This window comes from Trematomus bernacchii, unplaced genomic scaffold, assembly GCF_902827165.1.
Source record: "Trematomus bernacchii unplaced genomic scaffold, fTreBer1.1, whole genome shotgun sequence".
Taxonomy (NCBI): Eukaryota; Metazoa; Chordata; class Actinopteri; order Perciformes; family Nototheniidae; genus Trematomus; species Trematomus bernacchii.
In genome coordinates, this window is record NW_022987668.1 from 3,527,555 (window position 1) to 3,548,178 (window position 20,624).

The 20,624-nt window shown below is 40.9% G+C and overlaps 1 protein-coding gene across 1 annotated transcript in view; it reads left to right on the top strand.

Moving 5' to 3' along the window:
• The first annotated feature begins 2,342 nt into the window (after positions 1-2,342).
• The window catches only part of bean1 (brain expressed, associated with NEDD4, 1), a 46,134-nt gene continuing 27,852 nt past the window's right edge, over positions 2,343-20,624 (top strand). The window contains exons 1-2 of the mRNA XM_034135859.1: positions 2,343-2,394; positions 11,286-11,398. Coding sequence (XP_033991750.1) covers positions 11,374-11,398 — 25 coding nt within the window. The 5' untranslated portion in view covers positions 2,343-2,394; positions 11,286-11,373. The remainder of the gene's footprint in view (positions 2,395-11,285; positions 11,399-20,624) is intronic.

The window sequence follows — 20,624 nt, forward strand, 5'->3', positions numbered from 1 at the left end:
GTATGAACACTTGTATAGCCCTTATTAAAAACATTCGTTCCTCAAGTTGTAAAAATGTGCTAATAACGTTATTCTGTGAGTTATTTCCCTCTGCATTATGAACGTGCATCTAACCCACAGGACCGCGCCGCCCGGCACGTTCATGTTACGTGTTCAGCACTACATGCGTTTATCTTTACCCATGGATGCACAATAAGAACGGACCCATATCGCCTTACTGCCAGCCCACGGAGCTGTAATAATGGATATATTGCACATGTTTGCTGTAATTCATCATTTGTAAAATATTATACTACATGGGCTGTATGATTAAATCTTGTACCGTAAATGTTGTATTAAATAAAGTTAATATTACCGACATAGATTAACGTCCCTGTAGCTTCTTATTGCACTAAGAAGCTTATTGCACTGTATATATATGTATATATATACATATATATATATATATATACAGTGCAATAATTCTTTCATGCTAAATGAAGCTCTGTTGCTTGGATATCACTAGATCCTGTTACAGCGTAATATAAAAGTACATAACGATTGATGTGTAAATTAGCATAATTACTAGCTAACCGCTAGCTGCTAACTGCCGCATCGTTAATATCAAATCTATCATAATAACAAACCATTACCATGCTGTCATGAACGTGCGGTGCTGTTACGTGTACGCAAATTGACGTGCTTAATGTGAACGAGCATTTTGGGGGCATGGTTAAAGTTGCGCATGCGCTATGAGCGCACATACGGGTACTTCTCAGGCATGCCGGGTAATCTGTGACGTTTCGCTCTCTCAAAAGTTGGGCCATTTTATCATCATGCGCGAATGAGCAACTCTCATAGGAATGAATGAGGCCCCGCCTCCCACGCTGTATCCAGTTCTTATTATACATCCATGACACACACACATCACAATCTCTTAGCGGTAACACTGTGACGCGCTGGGGGGGGGGGGGGGGGGTGCGGGTGCTAGTGGAGCATCGCAGATGGGGGTGCTGTTTACAGTGTTACGGCTTCCACAGATGACATTTTTTAATGTATTTTTTGTCAAAGCCCCCCCCCCTACCCGCGTCCATGGTGCTCAGGCTGAGTTCAGGCTGCGTTTCGCGATGTCTCGCAGACCCCACGCAGCAACCAGGAAACGACACGAGCTCACACTGTCCCCTCCTCACAGAAGCGAGCCGCGCAACGTCCCACCAACACGCCCCCACGCAGCATTCTCATCTGTTTGTCATTACTGGTGTCATTTTCTGGTTGCTAACAAACACCAGTGGGCGAACTGACCAATCAGAGCACAGTGGGCTCACGGGGAGGCAGGAGCTCCAACAAGCCGTGTAGGACAGAGAGTGAATACACATGCTATACAGAGATGCTGTATGAGAAACCAATGTGAGTTTGGAAAATTGCACAATGTAAATCTATTCTAGTATACCTCAACAATGGAATTATGATCAGTAGAAATGGCCATGACATGGGACCTTTAAGTGTTTTAAATTGTACTTAAGTACTTGAGTAAAAGTACTTAGTTACTTTCCACCTCTGCAGCTGGACTTGTAGCTCTGTGGAGATTTCCTCACTTTAAATCCTTGCACTCATTTCCAAAAAGCATCGCAGTTTTTTATTTATATATTTGTGGAGGCATTTCCTGTCTCACCGTCCTGTGCTGCTGCCCGGGATGATGACACAGTTTCGGGGCTGCAGAGCTGACAGAAACACGGAGAGGAAGCACGGAATAAAAGCAGGTCGTGAGAGCTAGAGGAGGAAAAGCTACCGATGCAGGATCTGTGCACATAGGAGGACATAAAGAAATCTGCAGGGTTATAAGAGGACGAGGAGAGGAGGGAGGGAGGGGGGGGGGGAGGATGCGCGCACGCTTCCCCGCTCAGGGTGCACCATCGTCCGGGTAAATGTCCTCCGGAATCACCGAGAGTTTAACGGAGCTATTCTGAGGAGGTGGGCCAAGTCCCGGGAGAGAGAGAGAGAGAGAGAGAGAGAGAGAGAGAGAGAGAGAGAGAGAGAGAGAGAGAGAGAGAGAGAGAGAGAGAAGAGAGGATCGAGAGAGAGACGAGAGAGAGAGAGACGAGAGGTCGACGGGAGAGAGACGAGAGGAGAGGAGAGACGAGCCGAGAGGTATGAGGAGAACGAGAGAGAGGGAGAGAGAGAGAGAGAGAGAGAGAGGAGAGAGAGAAGAGACCGAAGAGACCGACCTGCGACGAGGACGAGAGAGAGGCAAAGGAGAAGAGAGGCAATAGGACGAGAGAGAGAGAGAGGTGAGAGAGAGAGGAGAGGACCTGAGAGAGAGACCCTCACTCTGGTTGCTTTTGTTGTCAGTGATGTGCAGACTCGTTCAAGCAGACCGTGCATTTCAAAGGCCTCTCTGGTTCTACATGTGTGCAGGTAAGCAGCTCTTCTCTTACTATTGCATATCTACAATCTGTCTGTAATACAAGATACTGCTGCACAGAGCATGCATGCATCAGGATTTGGTGTCATTCACACTGGGGACATGTCCTCAACACTTTTTTTTGGGATGGCTTTTAAGATTTGGTCTGTTTTCGAAGTGTCATTTGTGAGAGAAATAGCTTGCCGTTATGAAATGACCCAAAATCCTGCATGCACTGATAACTTTAAAAACAAATTGACAGCATTTCTTCCCTTTAAATTGCCTGAAATGGTATGCATGCATCAGGACAAGGGTGTCATTTGGGTCATGTCCTCAACTATTTTTTTGAAATGTGTTTGATGATTTTGTCTCTATTACTTGAAAGGTTTATTTGCACAATGAGAAATACCTTAAAATGAAAAAACACGCATTCTCCTAAGCCAAAATAATAGCGTACAACAAAAATCCTGCGTGCATTGATGAGTAACTTTAAACATGTTATGACATCATTTCTTGTATCTACTCTGACCTCAACCCTAACCCTCATTGCATTCTCTAAACGCATATATGTTGAATGCCATTTAATATATTACAACCCCCTGTCCCCTACTTTCTCCCACAAAATGACGCTTTTGCACCAGGTTACCTTTTTCAAAATTGTCCGTTGCCTTGTCCACTTTAAGTTTTATTGTAATTAAAGTACAATTACTGGTATAAAACACATCTAAGTATTCAAAAGGGCATAACAAATATAATAAATTCTATATATGGATAGTTATTTTAAACCGCAAACTGGATTTCTTTTTTAATAACAGCAAAATTACTGGTATAAAACACATAAAAGGTTCTCAAAAGTACCTTAAATAAAGTGTAAATGATGTGCATTATATCCCTTTGTTCCCATATAACTCATGATAATGGTTCTGGGAGGTTATGGTTGTAGTTCTTTGGCCATTACAGAGTGAGTTTGTGCTGCTATTATCCTCAGAGAACTATTTTTACCTCCTACAACGCTATTATGTAATTCGTCCAGTAGGTGCACTGACGGGAGATTAATACAAATGAAACTGGAAGTCAAACTAATACAGTAACTCAAGTACTTTATGGACGTATAAATACTTCCATGTGTTGCTTCTTTACTCCACTAATGAGGAATATATGATATCAGTGTGAAAGGAAAACCTCTACTGATATTTTAAGAACATAATGACCACTATATTTGTGTATGTCAACTTGAGAAGCGTGTAAAAATGAAAGCCTTTTATTGGTAATTGAGATTCCTGCACTACCACTTTTTATTGAATAACATAATACAATAAGCTAATTAAATTAAAATAACAGATATATAGTGACTCAAAGGGAATGCATTTTTAAAGAAGCCCTCCAAAACATTATGGTATATTTACAGATAGATAGATAGATGGATGGATAGATGGATAGATGGATAGATAGATAGATAGATAGATAGATAGATAGATAGATAGATAGATAGATAGATAGATAGATAGATAGATAGATAGATAGATAGATAGATAGATAGATGGATAGATGGATAGATGGATAGATGGATAGATAGATAGATAGATAAATATACATGTGGAAATACAACTTTCCAGTAACAAATACAATGCAGGATATTATTGTGCAAGAAATGGATTATTCAATATGAAATTGAATATAAATGTGGGAGTTTAAATCCAGTTATTAAGAGACGCTATGGAGCAGAGAGTTCTCTTACAGTAGAGGAAATTAAAAGTAAATGTACTACAGCACACACTGCAGGTCTCTGTGGGGCTTCAGTGGTTTTTGGATCATGTTTCCCTTCCTCTCCGCTCTCCTCCCACTCACTGTAACTCTGTTGTTTCAGCAGTGAAGAACAGAGCCGTACAGAAACAGAAACAGAGCAGAGAGACAAACGCTTTCATACTTCATCACTCAGAGCAGCGTGCATGTGTGAGGAGTTACATAAAAGCTGTTATAAAAGAGGGGGAATCCAAACAGGTGTGTGTGACGTAGAGTGTAATACTGTAAGTCCAAAATACACTGTCTATTCGCACATATATATATATCCAAAAATGTATATAATATCATAGAATTAAGTTGTATTCTACTCACCAGTATTTATTTGTACATAGTTGTTTCTTGTTTTGTTTTATATGTACATATTTATCTTATTCCTACAACATACTAGACCAGGGGTGGGCAAACCTTTTGGCTCGGGGGCCACTATGAGGGCCAGTAGCAGATCGGTGAAAAAATATTTAGCTGTCCACTGAGTTATTGCGTCATTGCGTCATCGTTTGCGTCATGACGTAACCGTTTACGTGCCTTCTTATGACCCACATGGCGTTTTACGTCGCTGATTCTCTCCGCAACACCGCTCACAACAACATCAATAGAGGACTGTAAGCGTGACGTATTTGGTTCTTAGATCTTGCCGGGTTGCTGACTCCAGCAAAGGTCATTTGTGTCTAGAGTGCGCCATCTAGTGGGATCAACTGAAATGCCGGGTATTGAAAGGAAAAAGGCAAAATGAATACGGTCTTTACTATAATTTGGACAATTTTGTACCAATATTCGGCGGGCCGGATTAAAAAGCCCAACGGGCCGTATATGGCCCGCAGGCCTTAGTTTGCCCATGCCTGTACTAGACCCATTTTGTTTTTTTCTGGACTATATTATGTATGTTGCATTATTGGAGGAGCTTTAAACGTCAGATTTTAATGGCCAAACTACGCGGTATTCCTTTCAATCCTTCTGTCGCCATTGAAATCATATAGATGGAAGTATAACAAAATGTGGATTCATTTATCTCAGCAGGAGAGGACTCTTTAAAGTAGAGACACTACATACTGATATACACCTGAACATCAGCAGGAGAGGACTCTTTAAAGTAGAGACACTACATACTGATATACACCTGAACATCAGCAGGAGAAGACTCTTTAAAGTAGAGACACTAGATACTGATATACACCTGAACATCAGCAGGAGAGGACTCTTTAAAGTAGAGACACTACATACTGATATACACCTGAACATCAGCAGGAGAGGACTCTTTAAAGTAGAAACACTACATACTGATATGAACCTGAAAATGTGGATTTGATGTCCTCTTTGAAATAAATGGTGCCAGGGTTATTGGCCGAGGTGCAGTGGAAGCAGTTGGATAGAAAACAGGCATATTTTTTGTTGAGGTGTGTCTGGGTCAAAGCACCTTCAATAGAGTAAGTGCAGATTGCGTGATAACCCCGGCACAGAGCGATGAACTCTCAGTTCCTCGAGGACTGAACCTCTGACCTCCTCACTGTGGGGGCGACTCTGTGACGGGGTTTGAACCCGAGGGCTTTTCAGCGACGCTACACAGCGAAAAACCGTGTCAGTGTGAGATTGGACTGACATGTTGAATGGATGACGGGCTGTTTGGGCCAAATAGACTGTCAGAGAGAGCGAGGAAGAGATGGATGAGAGGAGGGAGGAAGAGAGAGGAAGGAAATACCAGAAGGAAAGATGAAGAAATGATGGAGAGGTGTTGTGTCTGCAGGCCATACCTGACTCTCTCTCTGATTGGTCCTTTTCCCTTCATTCTCTCCTGCTTTAGTTTAATCTGTAGAGCATTACAACCTGTGATGCGTTACATCTACTGCTTTTGTGGAGTTACCTAAACCATAATATGCTTTGATTTCATACAGTAGTCTTTCCCATATCACCACTGTTCAACAAGTCCTTTGGTTACATTTTAGGCTATCAAGAGTTATATATTGGGTTAATGAGGAACAATACCCAGCAATTATATACAGTATTTTAACTGGGCAAAGATGGGCACAGTTCATAGTATATGTTGAATATACCTTTCTTGTCTTTTCACAAGAGATAATGGGGGATATGACAATGATTATATGTGATATTTGTTTACAACTGCAGCTAAGAAATACCTGTGACTTCTGAAGAGTTATTTGTCCAGATAATACATTTGATAACGAGGACATATTAAGCTGATGTTCAGGTGTATATCAGTATGTAGTGTCTCTACTTTAAAGAGTCCTCTCCTGCTGATGTTCAGGTGTATATCAGTATGTAGTGTCTCTACTTTAAAGAGTCCTCTCCTGCTGATGTTCAGGTGTATATCAGTGTGTAGTGTCTCTACTTTAAAGAGTCCTCTCCTGCTGATGTTCAGGTGTATATCAGTATGTAGTGTCTCTACTTTAAAGAGTCCTCTCCTGCTGATGTTCAGGTGTATATCAGTATGTAGTGTCTCTACTTTAAAGAGTCCTCTCCTGCTGATGTTCAGGTGTATATCAGTATGTAGTGTCTCTACTTTAAAGAGTCCTCTCCTGCTGATGTTCAGGTGTATATCAGTGTGTAGTGTCTCTACTTTAAAGAGTCCTCTCCTGCTGATGTTCAGGTGTATATCAGTATGTAGTGTCTCTACTTTAAAGAGTCCTCTCCTGCTGATGTTCAGGTGTATATCAGTATGTAGTGTCTCTACTTTAAAGAGTCCTCTCCTGCTGATGTTCAGGTGTATATCAGTGTGTAGTGTCTCTACTTTAAAGAGTCCTCTCCTGCTGATGTTCAGGTGTATATCAGTATGTAGTGTCTCTACTTTAAAGAGTCCTCTCCTGCTGATGTTCAGGTGTATATCAGTATGTGTCTCTACTTTAAAGAGTCCTCTCCTGCTGATGTTCAGGTGTATATCAGTATGTAGTGTCTCTACTTTAAAGAGTCCTCTCCTCCTGATGTTCAGGTGTATATCAGTATGTAGTGTCTCTACTTTAAAGAGTCCTCTCCTGCTGATGTTCAGGTGTATATCAGTATGTAGTGTCTCTACTGGGACATGTCTCCATGCTTTAATGTTTAAAAAGCTCTTTACTTTTCTCATACTGTCTGTGCTGCAGCACCTCTTTTCACCCTCTGTCTGAAACCAGAGCCCAGTCTGCTCTGATTGGTTAGCTGGCCGGCTCTGTTGTGATGGGTCAAATGCTAAGAGATGTCCCGCCCCTTAGTCTATCACGTACAATGTGTTTGAAGACCATCAACATGCACAAAAATCTATAACACACACTACAGCAGGGCTTCTCAAACTCTGGACCAAGGTCCGGATCCGGACCGAACTGCAAATCAATCCGGACCGAACCCTGTGTCCCATTATAAAAAAAAAAAAATTATTAAAAAAAAAAAAAAAAAAAAAAATTATAATTCTGATAAATTAATGTACATCATCATGTACGCGCGTCTTGTGTCTGACGCGTTGTGAGAATGAACGTGCATATATATTTACTTGTGTGTGCGAACGTGACACGCATAGCAGACCGCAAGTTAACCGCAAGTTTACCTTGACTTTCTAATGCTTCTAATGCCTTTTTTAGAAGGGGGACTGACTTTACTGGCATTGATCCGGACCAGTGACCTTGTATAAAGTTCACAACTGGACCTTTAATAAAAAAGTTTGAGTACCCATGCACTACAGCAAAGGGAAAACCCCCAAAAAGAGGCTTTAGTGCAAAACAGGGACTTCAAAAACGTCCTCTCTTAACCCTGCTGTGATTGGACAGTATAGCAAAGTGAGGTTTGCTCTTGTTTTTGCATTATATATAGAGAACAGTAATACTCTCATCTGCACTTTCGAGTGTTGTTTTGCATGCAGACTCCCTTTCTGTGACTACATGTGAAATCAGTGTAGTCAGTATTTGCTCTGCTCTTCCTGTCCGGTAGATTTTTATTTTATTTTTAGAAGCTTTTCATCTCCAACCAAACCCTCTCTAAGGACATTTATACGTGACTTTTTTTATTAGAAATTGGCAGTAGCCTCCTGTTGGCAACTCTAATCAATGCTGTGTAGAGCGATGACATCATTCCCTTTTTTTAACTGCATTCAACAAAGACAATCCAACACTTCTGAACACAAGCCTCTCATTCTGTTTGCAAATGCATTTAGGTTTTATTTGTTTTAAATACATCTTCATCATTTGTCCACACTTCCCAAATATGAATCCTTTTATAACCTTCCATGTTTCCAAATGTTTCCAAATAACACCATGCTAAGTGTCTTACTTACTTAAAGTGCACCTATCATGCTATTTGTAGGCAATAGCATAGGTCTCAGATATATAAAAATATATAAAAAACATGTCTATGAAGTGTTTTGCTCAAAATACCAAACAGATCACCCATTCTAGCCATGCCTCATATCCCTCTATTTCACTTCCTGTTTCAAAACTGCTGATTTGGGGTATAAAGCTTTACAAAATAAAACAGGAGGGGTCTGAGCTCATGCGGGACCCGGCAGCTACTGTCTAAACTAAATACTGCCGTGATGAAACGCCATATCATGGATTATCAAGGATTATCTCTGAAACAGTATGGAGCTCAAAGGCTTTCTCTCTTGCCGGTTATACCACAAGGTGAGTTCCTTTTTATTTCCTGCTTCTTCACACACATGCTCTCCAGTACAGGTTAGCTCTGAGTGTTAGCGATGCTAATGTAAACACCGACCATATTACGTCCAAAACAGTCGGGCATTGTTTCTGATAGCAACGTTTCTGATAGCGCCGTGGGTCCACATTTCAGATATTACGTCATATCGGACGCAAATCTGGATCAGCTCCGTTGTTCCCCCGTTTTTAGAGATTTGGGTACGGAGGAAAAGAGAGAGGGTTTTATTTTCTGACGCTGCGTGAGTTCCCTGACACACCGGGGACACATGTTTATGTAGAAAATACATCAAAAAGTGCATTTTGCATGATAGGTCCCCTTTCATTTTTGATTATATAACAATGAAAAAAAATTAATACCAGATTTTAAAGGATTTCTTTGAACATTTTACAGCTTTTTTACTTTGGTTAACAACCATCAAATTACTATTATTATTATTATTACTAATATTTTGCAGTCTGGAATTTGATCAAGATTGCAAAGAATAAAGATTACTATTATTATAAATATTATTATTTGTATCACTTTATATATTCTATTACATAACGCTGAAAGACACTTAATTATTGAGTTTAAAATACATATCAGAAAGGTATGTGTTAAACATGTAAATATGGAGTTTTTTTAATCTATAAATGCTAGTATATCTTCTTTGTGATGGTAATATCAATACCCAATTAAGAACAACTCTCGTACTGAAACATTTTACTACAGAATCCAGATACAATATATCTATATTTCCTCGTTTTTACTGTAAGTTAGATAAGGTCATGTTGTGTTTTATTCTCTCACTCACTCAGTCGGGTTGGAGGTGACACAAATCCTCTCTCACACAGTACAAGACAGTCGTGTGTGTGTGTGTGTGTGTGTGTGTGTGTGTGTGTGTGTGTGTGTGTGTGTGTGTGTGTGTGTGTATGTGTGTGTATGTGTGTGTGTGTGTGTGTGTGTGTGTGTGTATGTGTGTGTATGTGTGTGTATGTGTGTGTGTGTGTGTGTGTGAAGGAGAGAGACGAGAAGAGAGTTGAGTCTAGCTGTGAGCAGGGACAGTTATGTAACAACAGAGGAGAATGCATCGTAGGTTTTCATGAGTCACACACACACACACACACACACACACACACACACACACACACACACACACACACACACACACACACACACACACACACACACACACACACACACACACACACACACACAGGAAGTGAGGGATTAGATCTTACACAGCATTCATGATTTATCAAAATGACAGGAAGTGCAGCATGACGTCTCATCGCCATGACACAACAGTTAATGACAAGTAGGAGCAGTTTTACAATTGTATTGGCAGAGACCACTACTCTATATCATGTCGTTATATGTGTCTTTATGGCACACAGACCAATGGGGGTGATTTCTGACAAATGTCTTAGTGCATATGAACATTTAAAGAAACCAAATAAATGTATCATAGCTGCAACAAGAGCTCTGTGAAAGATGGCAGGTTACAGGAAGTACCTAGATCTCAGTTTAAAGAGGTCTTATTATGCTCTTGGGGGTTTTCCTATTCTGCATATAGTTTTTGTGCATGTAAATGGTCTGCAAAGGCTAAAACTCCAAAGTTTAGCTCCCATACGTCCCACCGTCAAGCTAAAGGTGGCTAATGTTGGACGTGATGACGTTTAGTCGTCTCATTTAGACACTTGTTAGCAACCACCGTTTTTGAGTTTTAAGTTGATACTCATTCCTGCAGCACTCTTTATGGAGAAAGTATTTTTTTCTAATTCGAATTAAAGATTGAATCAAATCAAATCAAATCAAATCAAATCAGGTTTTATTTATATAGCACATTTAAAAGCGATTTTTGGTCGAGCCAAAGTGCTGTACATGTAATAAAAACACATTACTACAAATCACAATAAACGACAATAAATTACAACAGATATATCTTAAAAACAAAATAAAAATAAAACACACGGAAAAGTCAGGAGAATGAAAAACATCTTCCCTGATAGCAAAGATGTGATGTCTCGAGGAAGCTTTAAAATGCACGTCATTGAGCAGATACTCACATGTGTACATCTCCTCTCATAAACACTGTTTTTACAGTATGTTATATTTACTTCTTATTCTGTAGCAAAGCAGTTGTACTTGCGTAAATGTATTGCGTGAGGTTCAGGTATCGATTGGAAGATTTGAACCCTGTGGCCATGTTCCGGAAAGATGAACACACACGCACGCACAGGGTGGCGTGGGTGGCCACTTGACTGCTTCTCACACACACTCACAAACACACACACATACAATGCCCGGGGCTTTATAAACAGCCGGGTTTGGAGGTTGTGACTTCACATCAGTTTCTCTCTGTGAAAAAACACAGCGTCTCTCGTCATTTATTTTCCACATTCTCCATCTACCTGTTTGTTTTCCTAATGTCCTGATCTCTCTCTCTCTCTCTTTCTCTCTCTCTCTCTCTCTTTCTGTCTCTTTGTAGTTTCATTTATAGCAGCAGTGTGTGGTGGTTGAAGTTGGCTTCCTGCCTGTTGAGATGTACCAATAGGAATCACTGTGAGCGGGGGTTCATGCTGATGAAATTGATCTGCTCAGGTAAGGAAGTCTTTTTTTATTCCTCTCTTTTTTCCCTGGTTGCTGGAGATAATCTCTTTATATCTTCACCATCATTTACCTTCAACACAATCCTTAAAGGGGCCCCATTACACTCATGTACAGGTTTTTCCCTCCCTCTATCTCTCAGTGTGGTCAGGAGTTGTTGCATAACACGGCGGTTCATCTTTTATTAAGATGGGAAGCTTCCATAAATATGTCCACCTTGCTCTGTGGAGTTTAAAAGCTCAACCCAAGCTTAGACTATACAAAGGACACACAGATTGGTTGTTTCCATGAGGTGTGTGACTTGACTGGGACAGCGTTATCTCCTTTCCTTTCATAAAGGAGGGTCCTAAGCTAAAGGAGATAATAAAAGAAGCTCCGTTCCTATCATCTAGAGAATTCAAACAGCTCTTATCATGGCTCACTTTGGGACATCCTGCTCATTTCACTCCGTTAGAAACCTTCCTGACTTTTCGTCTGTGACCCCAGACTCCTTTTGACACCCTCTTTATATCCATTTCTCTTTTTCTCCATCTCACCTTTTATGCCTCTCTCCACTTTCTCTCCCCCTCTCTGATCTATTATTCACTGACTTCTCTCTGCAGGGCGTTTAGACCTCCACCACCAGAGCTTCCCCTCCCAGGAAAAGAAAAAGAATGATGAATAAAAGAACAGAAGGGGAGACGGATAAAACATTTTTTTAAAAAGCTTTGGGAAGGGCGGCTCTATAGATACGTCAAGGTATATTCCTTCATGTGGCTTATTGAAAAGGTTGACATTTTACACCGTCCTCCGTACTCCTTTAAAAAGATTCCACTCAGTTCGTACCGGACGCTAGACCATAGAGGACATTTATTTTAAAAACGTCCGAGACTAACCAATGACCCTTTAGGTGCTTCACATTGATGGATATCAGCAGATTATGAGGTTACAGAAGTTATTTTGTCTTCAAAGGGACCCTAATATTGTCATTTTCATGTGTATATCAGTATGTAGTGTCTCTACTTTAAAGAGTCCTCTCCTGCTGATGTTCAGGTGTATATCAGTATGTAGTGTCTCTACTTTAAAGAGTCCTCTCCTGCTGATGTTCAGGTATATCAGTATGTAGTGTCTCTACTTTAAAGAGTCCTCTCCTGCTGATGTTCAGGTGATATCAGTATGTAGTGTCTCTACTTTAAAGAGTCCTCTCCTGCTGATGTTCAGGTGTATATCAGTATGTAGTGTCTCTACTTTAAAGAGTCCTCTCCTGCTGATGTTCAGGTGTATATCAGTATGTAGTGTCTCTACTTTAAAGAGTCCTCTCCTGCTGATGTTCAGGTGAATATCAGTATGTAGTGTCTCTACTTTAAAGAGTCCTCTCCTGCTGATGTTCAGGTGTATATCAGTATGTAGTGTCTCCTACTTTAAAGAGTCCTCTCCTGCTGATGTTCAGGTGAATATCAGTATGTAGTGTCTCTACTTTAAAGAGTCCTCTCCTGCTGATGTTCAGGTGTATATCAGTATGTAGTGTCTCTACTTTAAAGAGTCCTCTCCTGCTGATGCTCAGGTGTATATCAGTATGTAGTGTCTCTACTTAAACGAGTCCTCTCCTGCTGATGCTCAGGTGTATATCAGTATGTAGTGTCTCTACTTCAAAGAGTCCTCTCCTGCTGATGTTCAGGTGTATATCAGTATGTAGTGTCTCTACTTTAAAGAGTCCTCTCCTGCTGATGTTCAGGTGTATATCAGTATGTAGTGTCTCTACTTTAAAGAGTCCTCTCCTGCTGATGTTCAGGTGTATATCAGTATGTAGTGTCTCTACTTTAAAGAGTCCTCTCCTGCTGATGTTCAGGTGTATATCAGTATGTAGTGTCTCTACTTTAAAGAGTCCTCTCCTGCTGATGTTCAGGTGTATATCAGTATGTAGTGTCTCTACTTTAAAGAGTCCTCTCCTGCTGATGTTCAGGTGTATATCAGTATGTAGGTCTCTACTTTAAAGAGTCCTCTCCTGCTGATGTTCAGGTGTATATCAGTATGTAGTGTCTCTACTTTAAAGAGTCCTCTCCTGCTGATGTTCAGGTGTATATCAGTATGTAGTGTCTCTACATGTCTCCGTGCTTTAATGTTCAAAAAGCTCTTTATTTTTCTCATACTGCCTGTGCTGCAGCACCTCTTTTCACCCTCTGTCTGAAACCAGAGCCCAGTCTGCTCTGATTGGTTAGCTGGCCGGCTCTGTTGTGATTGGTCAACAACCTAAAGATGTCCCGCCCCTTAGCCTATCAGGTAAAATGTGTTGGAGCGCTAGCCAATAGAAGAGCGAGTGTTACATATGTGGGAGGGATAGAGAAGATATAACACACAACAGGAAAGGGAACTCCCCGCAAAAACAAATGTATTCAACTTAAACCAAATGTATTGATTATGCATGGTTTAGAATAAGCAGTGCCAACCTAAGTAACGCCGCGTGACCAAAACAGGCGCTCAACTTTTCCCTCAATTAAACAACGTCCTATAAACTTCTTCCTGACCCACCTCTGGGCGCTTTTGAAGCGTTTTATAAACCAGCTGTTTCTACCAGATTGAAGGTCATTCAGTCCTTCACTGCCAGCATAAACATCCACATCTGTCTTCACATGTGGAAGAAAGGCAAAGTCACAGAGTAAACATGTTGATGTTTACAGAGCCTAAATATGTTTTAATTACATGTTACATATACCAACTGATTAAAGCTTAAGTTACTCTCATTGAGTCACCTCTCCCATGGGATCTAGTTAACAGAGCTTAGAAAATATGTACAAAAACACTATTTGAGGTCCCTTAGTTTCATATTTAATCGCCTACAGTATATTGTCTTTTTTTCAATACTCAGAATTCAAAGACTCAGAAAACTCCAAACCTAAAACTTGCATCGAGTAGGACAACATTAAATCCATTGCCTTTAGAAATCACATTTTAGTGACTGACTCTTTTGACTTCTTTCTGTTTTATTATTTTACACATTTAGGGTTTACAGGTTAACTGAAGGGCTTGTGTTTGCCGCTGTGTGTGTGTGCGTGTGCGTGTGCGTGTGTGTGTGTGTGTGTGTGTCTCCTCATTCCCCAGCCTCTCACATCAATGCAAAAGATAACACCAAACACAATCTACATATTAGAGCAGTGGCATGAGATGAGGACAGATCTGAAATGGGATCTGCTTCTGTTCCGTCCCGCTGAACACGTCTTCTCTCCAGCCATCAATCATCTCCTTCCCGTGCTTCATGGAAATGGGGAGGGAGAAACTCCATTTAACGGCCCTTTACCTCCCATCTCGTCCACCTGTGTCTCTTTGTCTGTCCGTCCATTCATCCGTCTGTGCTCGCGTCCAATCAGGTCGCAGCGTGAGGCTGTTTATTTAAATCTATTTAAATGCATATGAGCGGTACGTGCATATGGAGGCAGATTTCACAGCCCAGCAGGTCAGCAAATACCAAAACTGTTCTGCATCACTGGGATCCATCAGGGCCCCGAGACAATTAATACACACCACAGGGGGTCAGGTGTGTGTGTGTGTGTGTGTGTGTGTGTGTGTGTGTGTGTGTGTGTGTGTGTGTGTGTGTGTGTGTGTGTGTGTGTGCGTGTGTAGTCCCAAACTAAGACACTTTGTCCCTTTCTCTTTGTCCCCTGCGGTCATGTGTCTTCACGTCTCATATGGATGTGATCACATGTTTTGGAGTGTGTGTGTGTGTGTGTGTGTGTGTGTGTGTGTGTGTGTGTGTGTGTGTGTGTGTGTGTGTGTGTGTGTGTGTGTGTGTGTGTGTGTGTGTGTGACGGAGAGGTGTAAAGCAGCATGCATCTCAAAAATAAAAACCCCTGCTGTGATTATTATGTATGAATTTAAATGTATTATTATTAAAACAATTAAACAATAATAATTATAAATATTTTTGGAATTATGATTATTATTATTATTACTATTAATAATGTTATTAAATGTTGCATCCAGATTGAAGGGATAGAATAAGGCACGTTTCATTGTTCTGCTAAACTCATACTGCCTGTAAATACTTGTTTATACATTATTTTGCACAGTACATGTACATGTATGGAAGTCAATAAATACAAAGTAAAAAAATGATTAAAACACCTGAAGAATGAGAGGTGCGGAGTTATGAAGCGTGGGTGCAATAAAACAAAGGAAAGGAGCAGGAGGTGAAAGGGGAGTCGAGGGAGAAAAGCTTCACTCTGGAGGGAGAGAGAGAAAATGAGGGAGGTGGATCAGAACGAGAGAGAGAATAAGAAAGGCGGGAGGAAGAGGAAGGAGAAGTGAAGGGTAAATGTCTGATGTGTTTATTGTCTAACATCAGAGGTATAAAGTAACTAAGTATTTATTTATTACGTTTTATTCTAACCTTTTATATTACCATATTTTATTCAATATGCTCCTTAGATAACTATTTCTCCTCATACTATTGTGATGCACCTTGAGATGACGTTGTTTTTAAAGTGTGCTATATAAAATAAATGTATTATTATTAAAGGTCCCATGTCATGGCCATTTCTACTGATCATAATTCCATTGTTGAGGTCTACTAGAATACATTTATATTGTTCAATGTTCCAAACTCACATTGGTTTCTCATACAGCATCTCTGTATAGTATGTGTATTCACTCTCTGTCCTAAACGGCTTGTTGGAGCTCCTGCCCCCCCCCCCCCCCCTCCCTGTGAGCCCAGTGGCCGTCTGCAAGACAGCGAGACACAGCTAAACCCAGCCCGAAACACACACACACCCGCAGCCTGGCTGGGAGTTTGTGTGTGTGCCCAGGCTGAGTTCCGCGGTGTCTCGCTGTCTCGCCGACCCCACACCAGTGAGCCAGCTCACAGTGTCCCGCTCCTCACAGCAGCGAGCCTCGCAACGTCCCGCCGAGTGTGTGTGTGTGTGAGGAAGTCCGCGGATTGGTCCAAACGTAACGGCTCCGCGGACGTAACGTAACGGCTCCGCAGATTGGTCGATTTACGTTACGTTACTATACCCGAAATACGTCACTATACCCAAGAAGTAAAAAATGGAAAAAGAGAAATCTCCAACGAGGCGTTCTGGGGCAGCATAGACAGGTCTTTTCTGTGTTAGAGTTTTACTCACTACAGGGTGTACTTTGAGGGGTTGTGACAGACCGTTTACATGCAGAAAGACCTTCATAACACACAAGGGGACGGGTAATAACCGGAAAAGCATGACATGGGACCTTTAAGTAGATTTACTTAAGTAACATTTGAGGTACTTGTACTTTACTTGAGTATTTCCATCTTATGCTATGAGGTAAATCATGTTCTTCTACTCCACTACAATTCAGAGGTAAATGGTGTACTGTTCCTCCACTACATGTATTTAATACCTTTAGTTACTTCACAGATCTGGATGAATGATCTGAAATATAATCAAGTGTTAAATCAGACTTTAGTTCCACCTGGAGTAAATTCACAAGCTACCCTGCAGTATACAAAGTCATTCAAACTAGCTGCACCTTTACCAGCTTTGAGAACACTTTAATGATCAATCATTATAAAACACATCATACGTATGCTCCCCCAGTCTGCCTATAGGTGTTCAATTCCCCGCCTCTCTTGAGCCCCTAAAGAAAGGCTGTTGTCAGACCCTGATTGGCCAAAAGGGGAAATGCACCCAGCTGTTCTCAATTGTTAATTATGAGCCAACAGATGATCTGAGTAACTTCCAATTAACTCCGGGAAGGTGTGACATGCAGCTCTTAATTAATTGAGAAACAAACAACAAACTTTTACAAAACGCAAGTGACTGCAGTGAGGAAGGAATTAAAGCCAAACTGTGATGGAAAGTGTGCTATGTTCATTTTGAAAAATCAGCTATTAGATGGAAGGCAAATAAATGGATTGAAGTTGAAGGATAAAAAGTAAACTCAGATGTATACAAATGTGATTGAGTTAGAAACAGATTGATGGACACGTTGAGAATAAATAGGACACATGGATGTATTTGAACAAATCAAAGGGTGTGAAAAGACAACGTGTCAATACATGTCGGCGGATCATTTCATGTACAAGATGTTATATGACATCCCTAAGAGTGTGTGTGTGTGTGTGTGTGTGTGTGTGTGTGTGTGTGTGTGTCTGCAGCTGTTATAACATGATTAAATATCACTTCGTCCTTCCCTGTCGACCTCTTTCATCATCTCCTCTGCTTGCACGTTATTTCTTGCCCTCCGTTATTCCCTACACAGCATTTTTAACAGAAAAAGGGGGAGGGGGGGGGGTGTGTGAAAAAGGGTGAAAGCCTCACAGGAAAAGAGTGAGAGGAGGGTCAGAGAGAGAAAGATATCCGTTTTACAATTCAAAAGATAAGAAGGTCTCTGTCTTAAATTTGCTTCTGTGATATAATGTTATCCAGTAGGCTTTGATGCAGGGACGTGCACAGACATTTGGAGGGGCTATTGCTCTAAGCTGGAAAAAGGGCACAATAACAAGTATATTTAGGTGTTCTTTTTGTAAATAACCGACGGTGTCAAGAGGATGTAAAGTCCCCTGGTTTGTCCCCTATACTCTAACGCCAGGCAGGCCTTTGGTGTGATCACCATAGCCATATGAGGCCGGAGGGCTGTCCTTTGCTTCCAGCTGTCAGATTGTAAACAAAGTCACGTGACTGGGGGCAGATGACAGCGCTGACAAGGTGTGTTTCCCACAGCGAGACGCTACAATACTAATTGTGGGCTTATCATGTTGATTCGGCCACAATAGAAAACAAAAAAAACCTCTCGCTCTCTCCAGAGGGGCAGGTCAGACAAAAATGGCAAACGGGCTGTTGTCCGGGCAACATTAGCCCGTACCTGCTTTGATGTGTCTGATTGAATGAAATCGTTTAGAAGTCCAACAGACGTAAACATATTCAAGCATATTAAAGTAGAGACACTACATACTGATATACACCTGAACCTCAGCAGGAGAGGACTCTTTAAAGTAGAGACACTACATACTGATATACACCTGAACCTCAGCAGGAGAGGACTCTTTAAAGTAGAGACACTACATACTGATATACACCTGAACATCAGCAGGAGAGGACTCTTTAAAGTAGAGACACTACATACTGATATACACCTGAACATCAGCAGGAGAGGACTCTTTAAAGTAGAGACACTACATACTGATATACACCTGAACCTCAGCAGGAGAGGACTCTTTAAAGTAGAGACACTACATACTGATATACACCTGAACCTCAGCAGGAGAGGACTCTTTAAAGTAGAGGACACTACATACTGATATACACCTGAACCTCAGCAGGAGAGGACTCTTTAAAGTAGAGACACTACATACTGATATACACCTGAACATCAGCAGGAGAGGACTCTTTAAAGTAGAGACACTACATACTGATATACACCTGAACATCAGCAGGAGAGGACTCTTTAAAGTAGAGACACTACATACTGATATACACCTGAACATCAGCAGGAGAGGACTCTTTAAAGTAGAGACACTACATACTGATATACACCTGAACATCAGCAGGAGAGGACTCTTTAAAGTAGAGACACTACATACTGATATACACCTGAACATCAGCAGGAGAGGACTCTTTAAAGTAGAGACACTACATACTGATATACACCTGAACATCAGCAGGAGAGGACTCTTTAAAGTAGAGACACTACATACTGATATACACCTGAACATCAGCAGGAGAGGACTCTTTAAAGTAGAGACACTACATACTGATATACACCTGAACATCAGCAGGAGAGGACTCTTTAAAGTAGAGACACTACATACTGATATACACCTGAACATCAGCAGGAGAGGACTCTTTAAAGTAGAGACACTACATACTGATATACACCTGAACATCAGCAGGAGAGGACTCTTTAAAGTAGAGACACTACATACTGATATACACCTGAACATCAGCCGGAGAGGACTCTTTAAAGTAGAGACACTACATACTGATATACACCTGAACATCAGCAGGAGAGGACTCTTTAAAGTAGAGACACTACATACTGATATGAACCTGAAATGTAGATGTATATGTCCTCTTCATCTTATCATCTTATTATTCATCTTATTTTCACGGTCGACTGTATTTTTCTACTTTTTAATGCTGTTTTAATTCTATTTTGATATGTTTAAATTATAGTATTGTTTATTTCTACTCTTTAATTTCTACTTGTGTGCAATGCCTTGTTTTGTTTTGTTGTTTTTTATGCTGCTGCAACGCAAACAAATAAAGGTATAAGAGAGCATTACAGTATATTAATACATCCTAAAGCTAATTTTCACCATGTTGGGGTGTGATATGTGTTTTGGTCTGCAGAGGTTAAATCTATCCTTTTGGGCATGTAGTCGCCTGTCAGATTCTCAGCGGACACCTCCACCTCTACACCTTTCTTATAAGAAATGTCAAGACAATTTCACAGCTTCAAGCCAGAAAGGTGATACTTTAATTAAATAGATTATCATGCAACGGGAGAGGCATCAGAAAAGGGAAAAGGCTTTCAAAACACATGACCAGTAAGTGTGTGAGGAGTAGAAAAAACCTCTGTATCATTGCCAGTGTTTTTAAAATCACAGCTGGGGTTTTTAGAGCTCTGTGTCCATTAGTGGTTGATTGGAGACTGGATCACCAATCAGCACTGACGTTTCCCAGGAATTGACCAATCAGAGCGTAATCTTCCGAGTTTATTGACCAATCATAGCTGGATTTAAAGAGATCACAGACCAATCACAGAAGGATATACTGCAGGTATTGCCAGGATCTATTTTCAATTGGGTTTGCGACACATTTGGTTTGATGTGTGTGACCTTTTTTGTACATTTTGAGGAAGAAATACAGCTTTTTTTTAGGTGTGATTTACACACAGGTTCATCTGTTACTCTGTGAATAGATATGTTTAGACCACAGGACACCCACTAAAACTTATTTCAAAATATCATTCATTATATGTGCAATATAGTAGGTCAGCGGTGCCCACACTTTTTCAGCTTGGGTGCTACTTTTAAAATTACCAAGTCCCCTGCCCAATCTGTGTGTGTGGGGGGGGGGGGCTGGAACCTCGCAGCATGAACCCGTATGGCACAATACAACTTAGTACATTTGTGGTCATTACGTCAATTTTATACCCTTTCTTTAGTGGAATTGTATAAATTGGAAGGCTAACTAGGTAATCAGCTCGCCGGTGATTTGCAGCTGGCACGGTGGCTTACCTGTACGTCAATCAAGTGGCAAGTGCCATA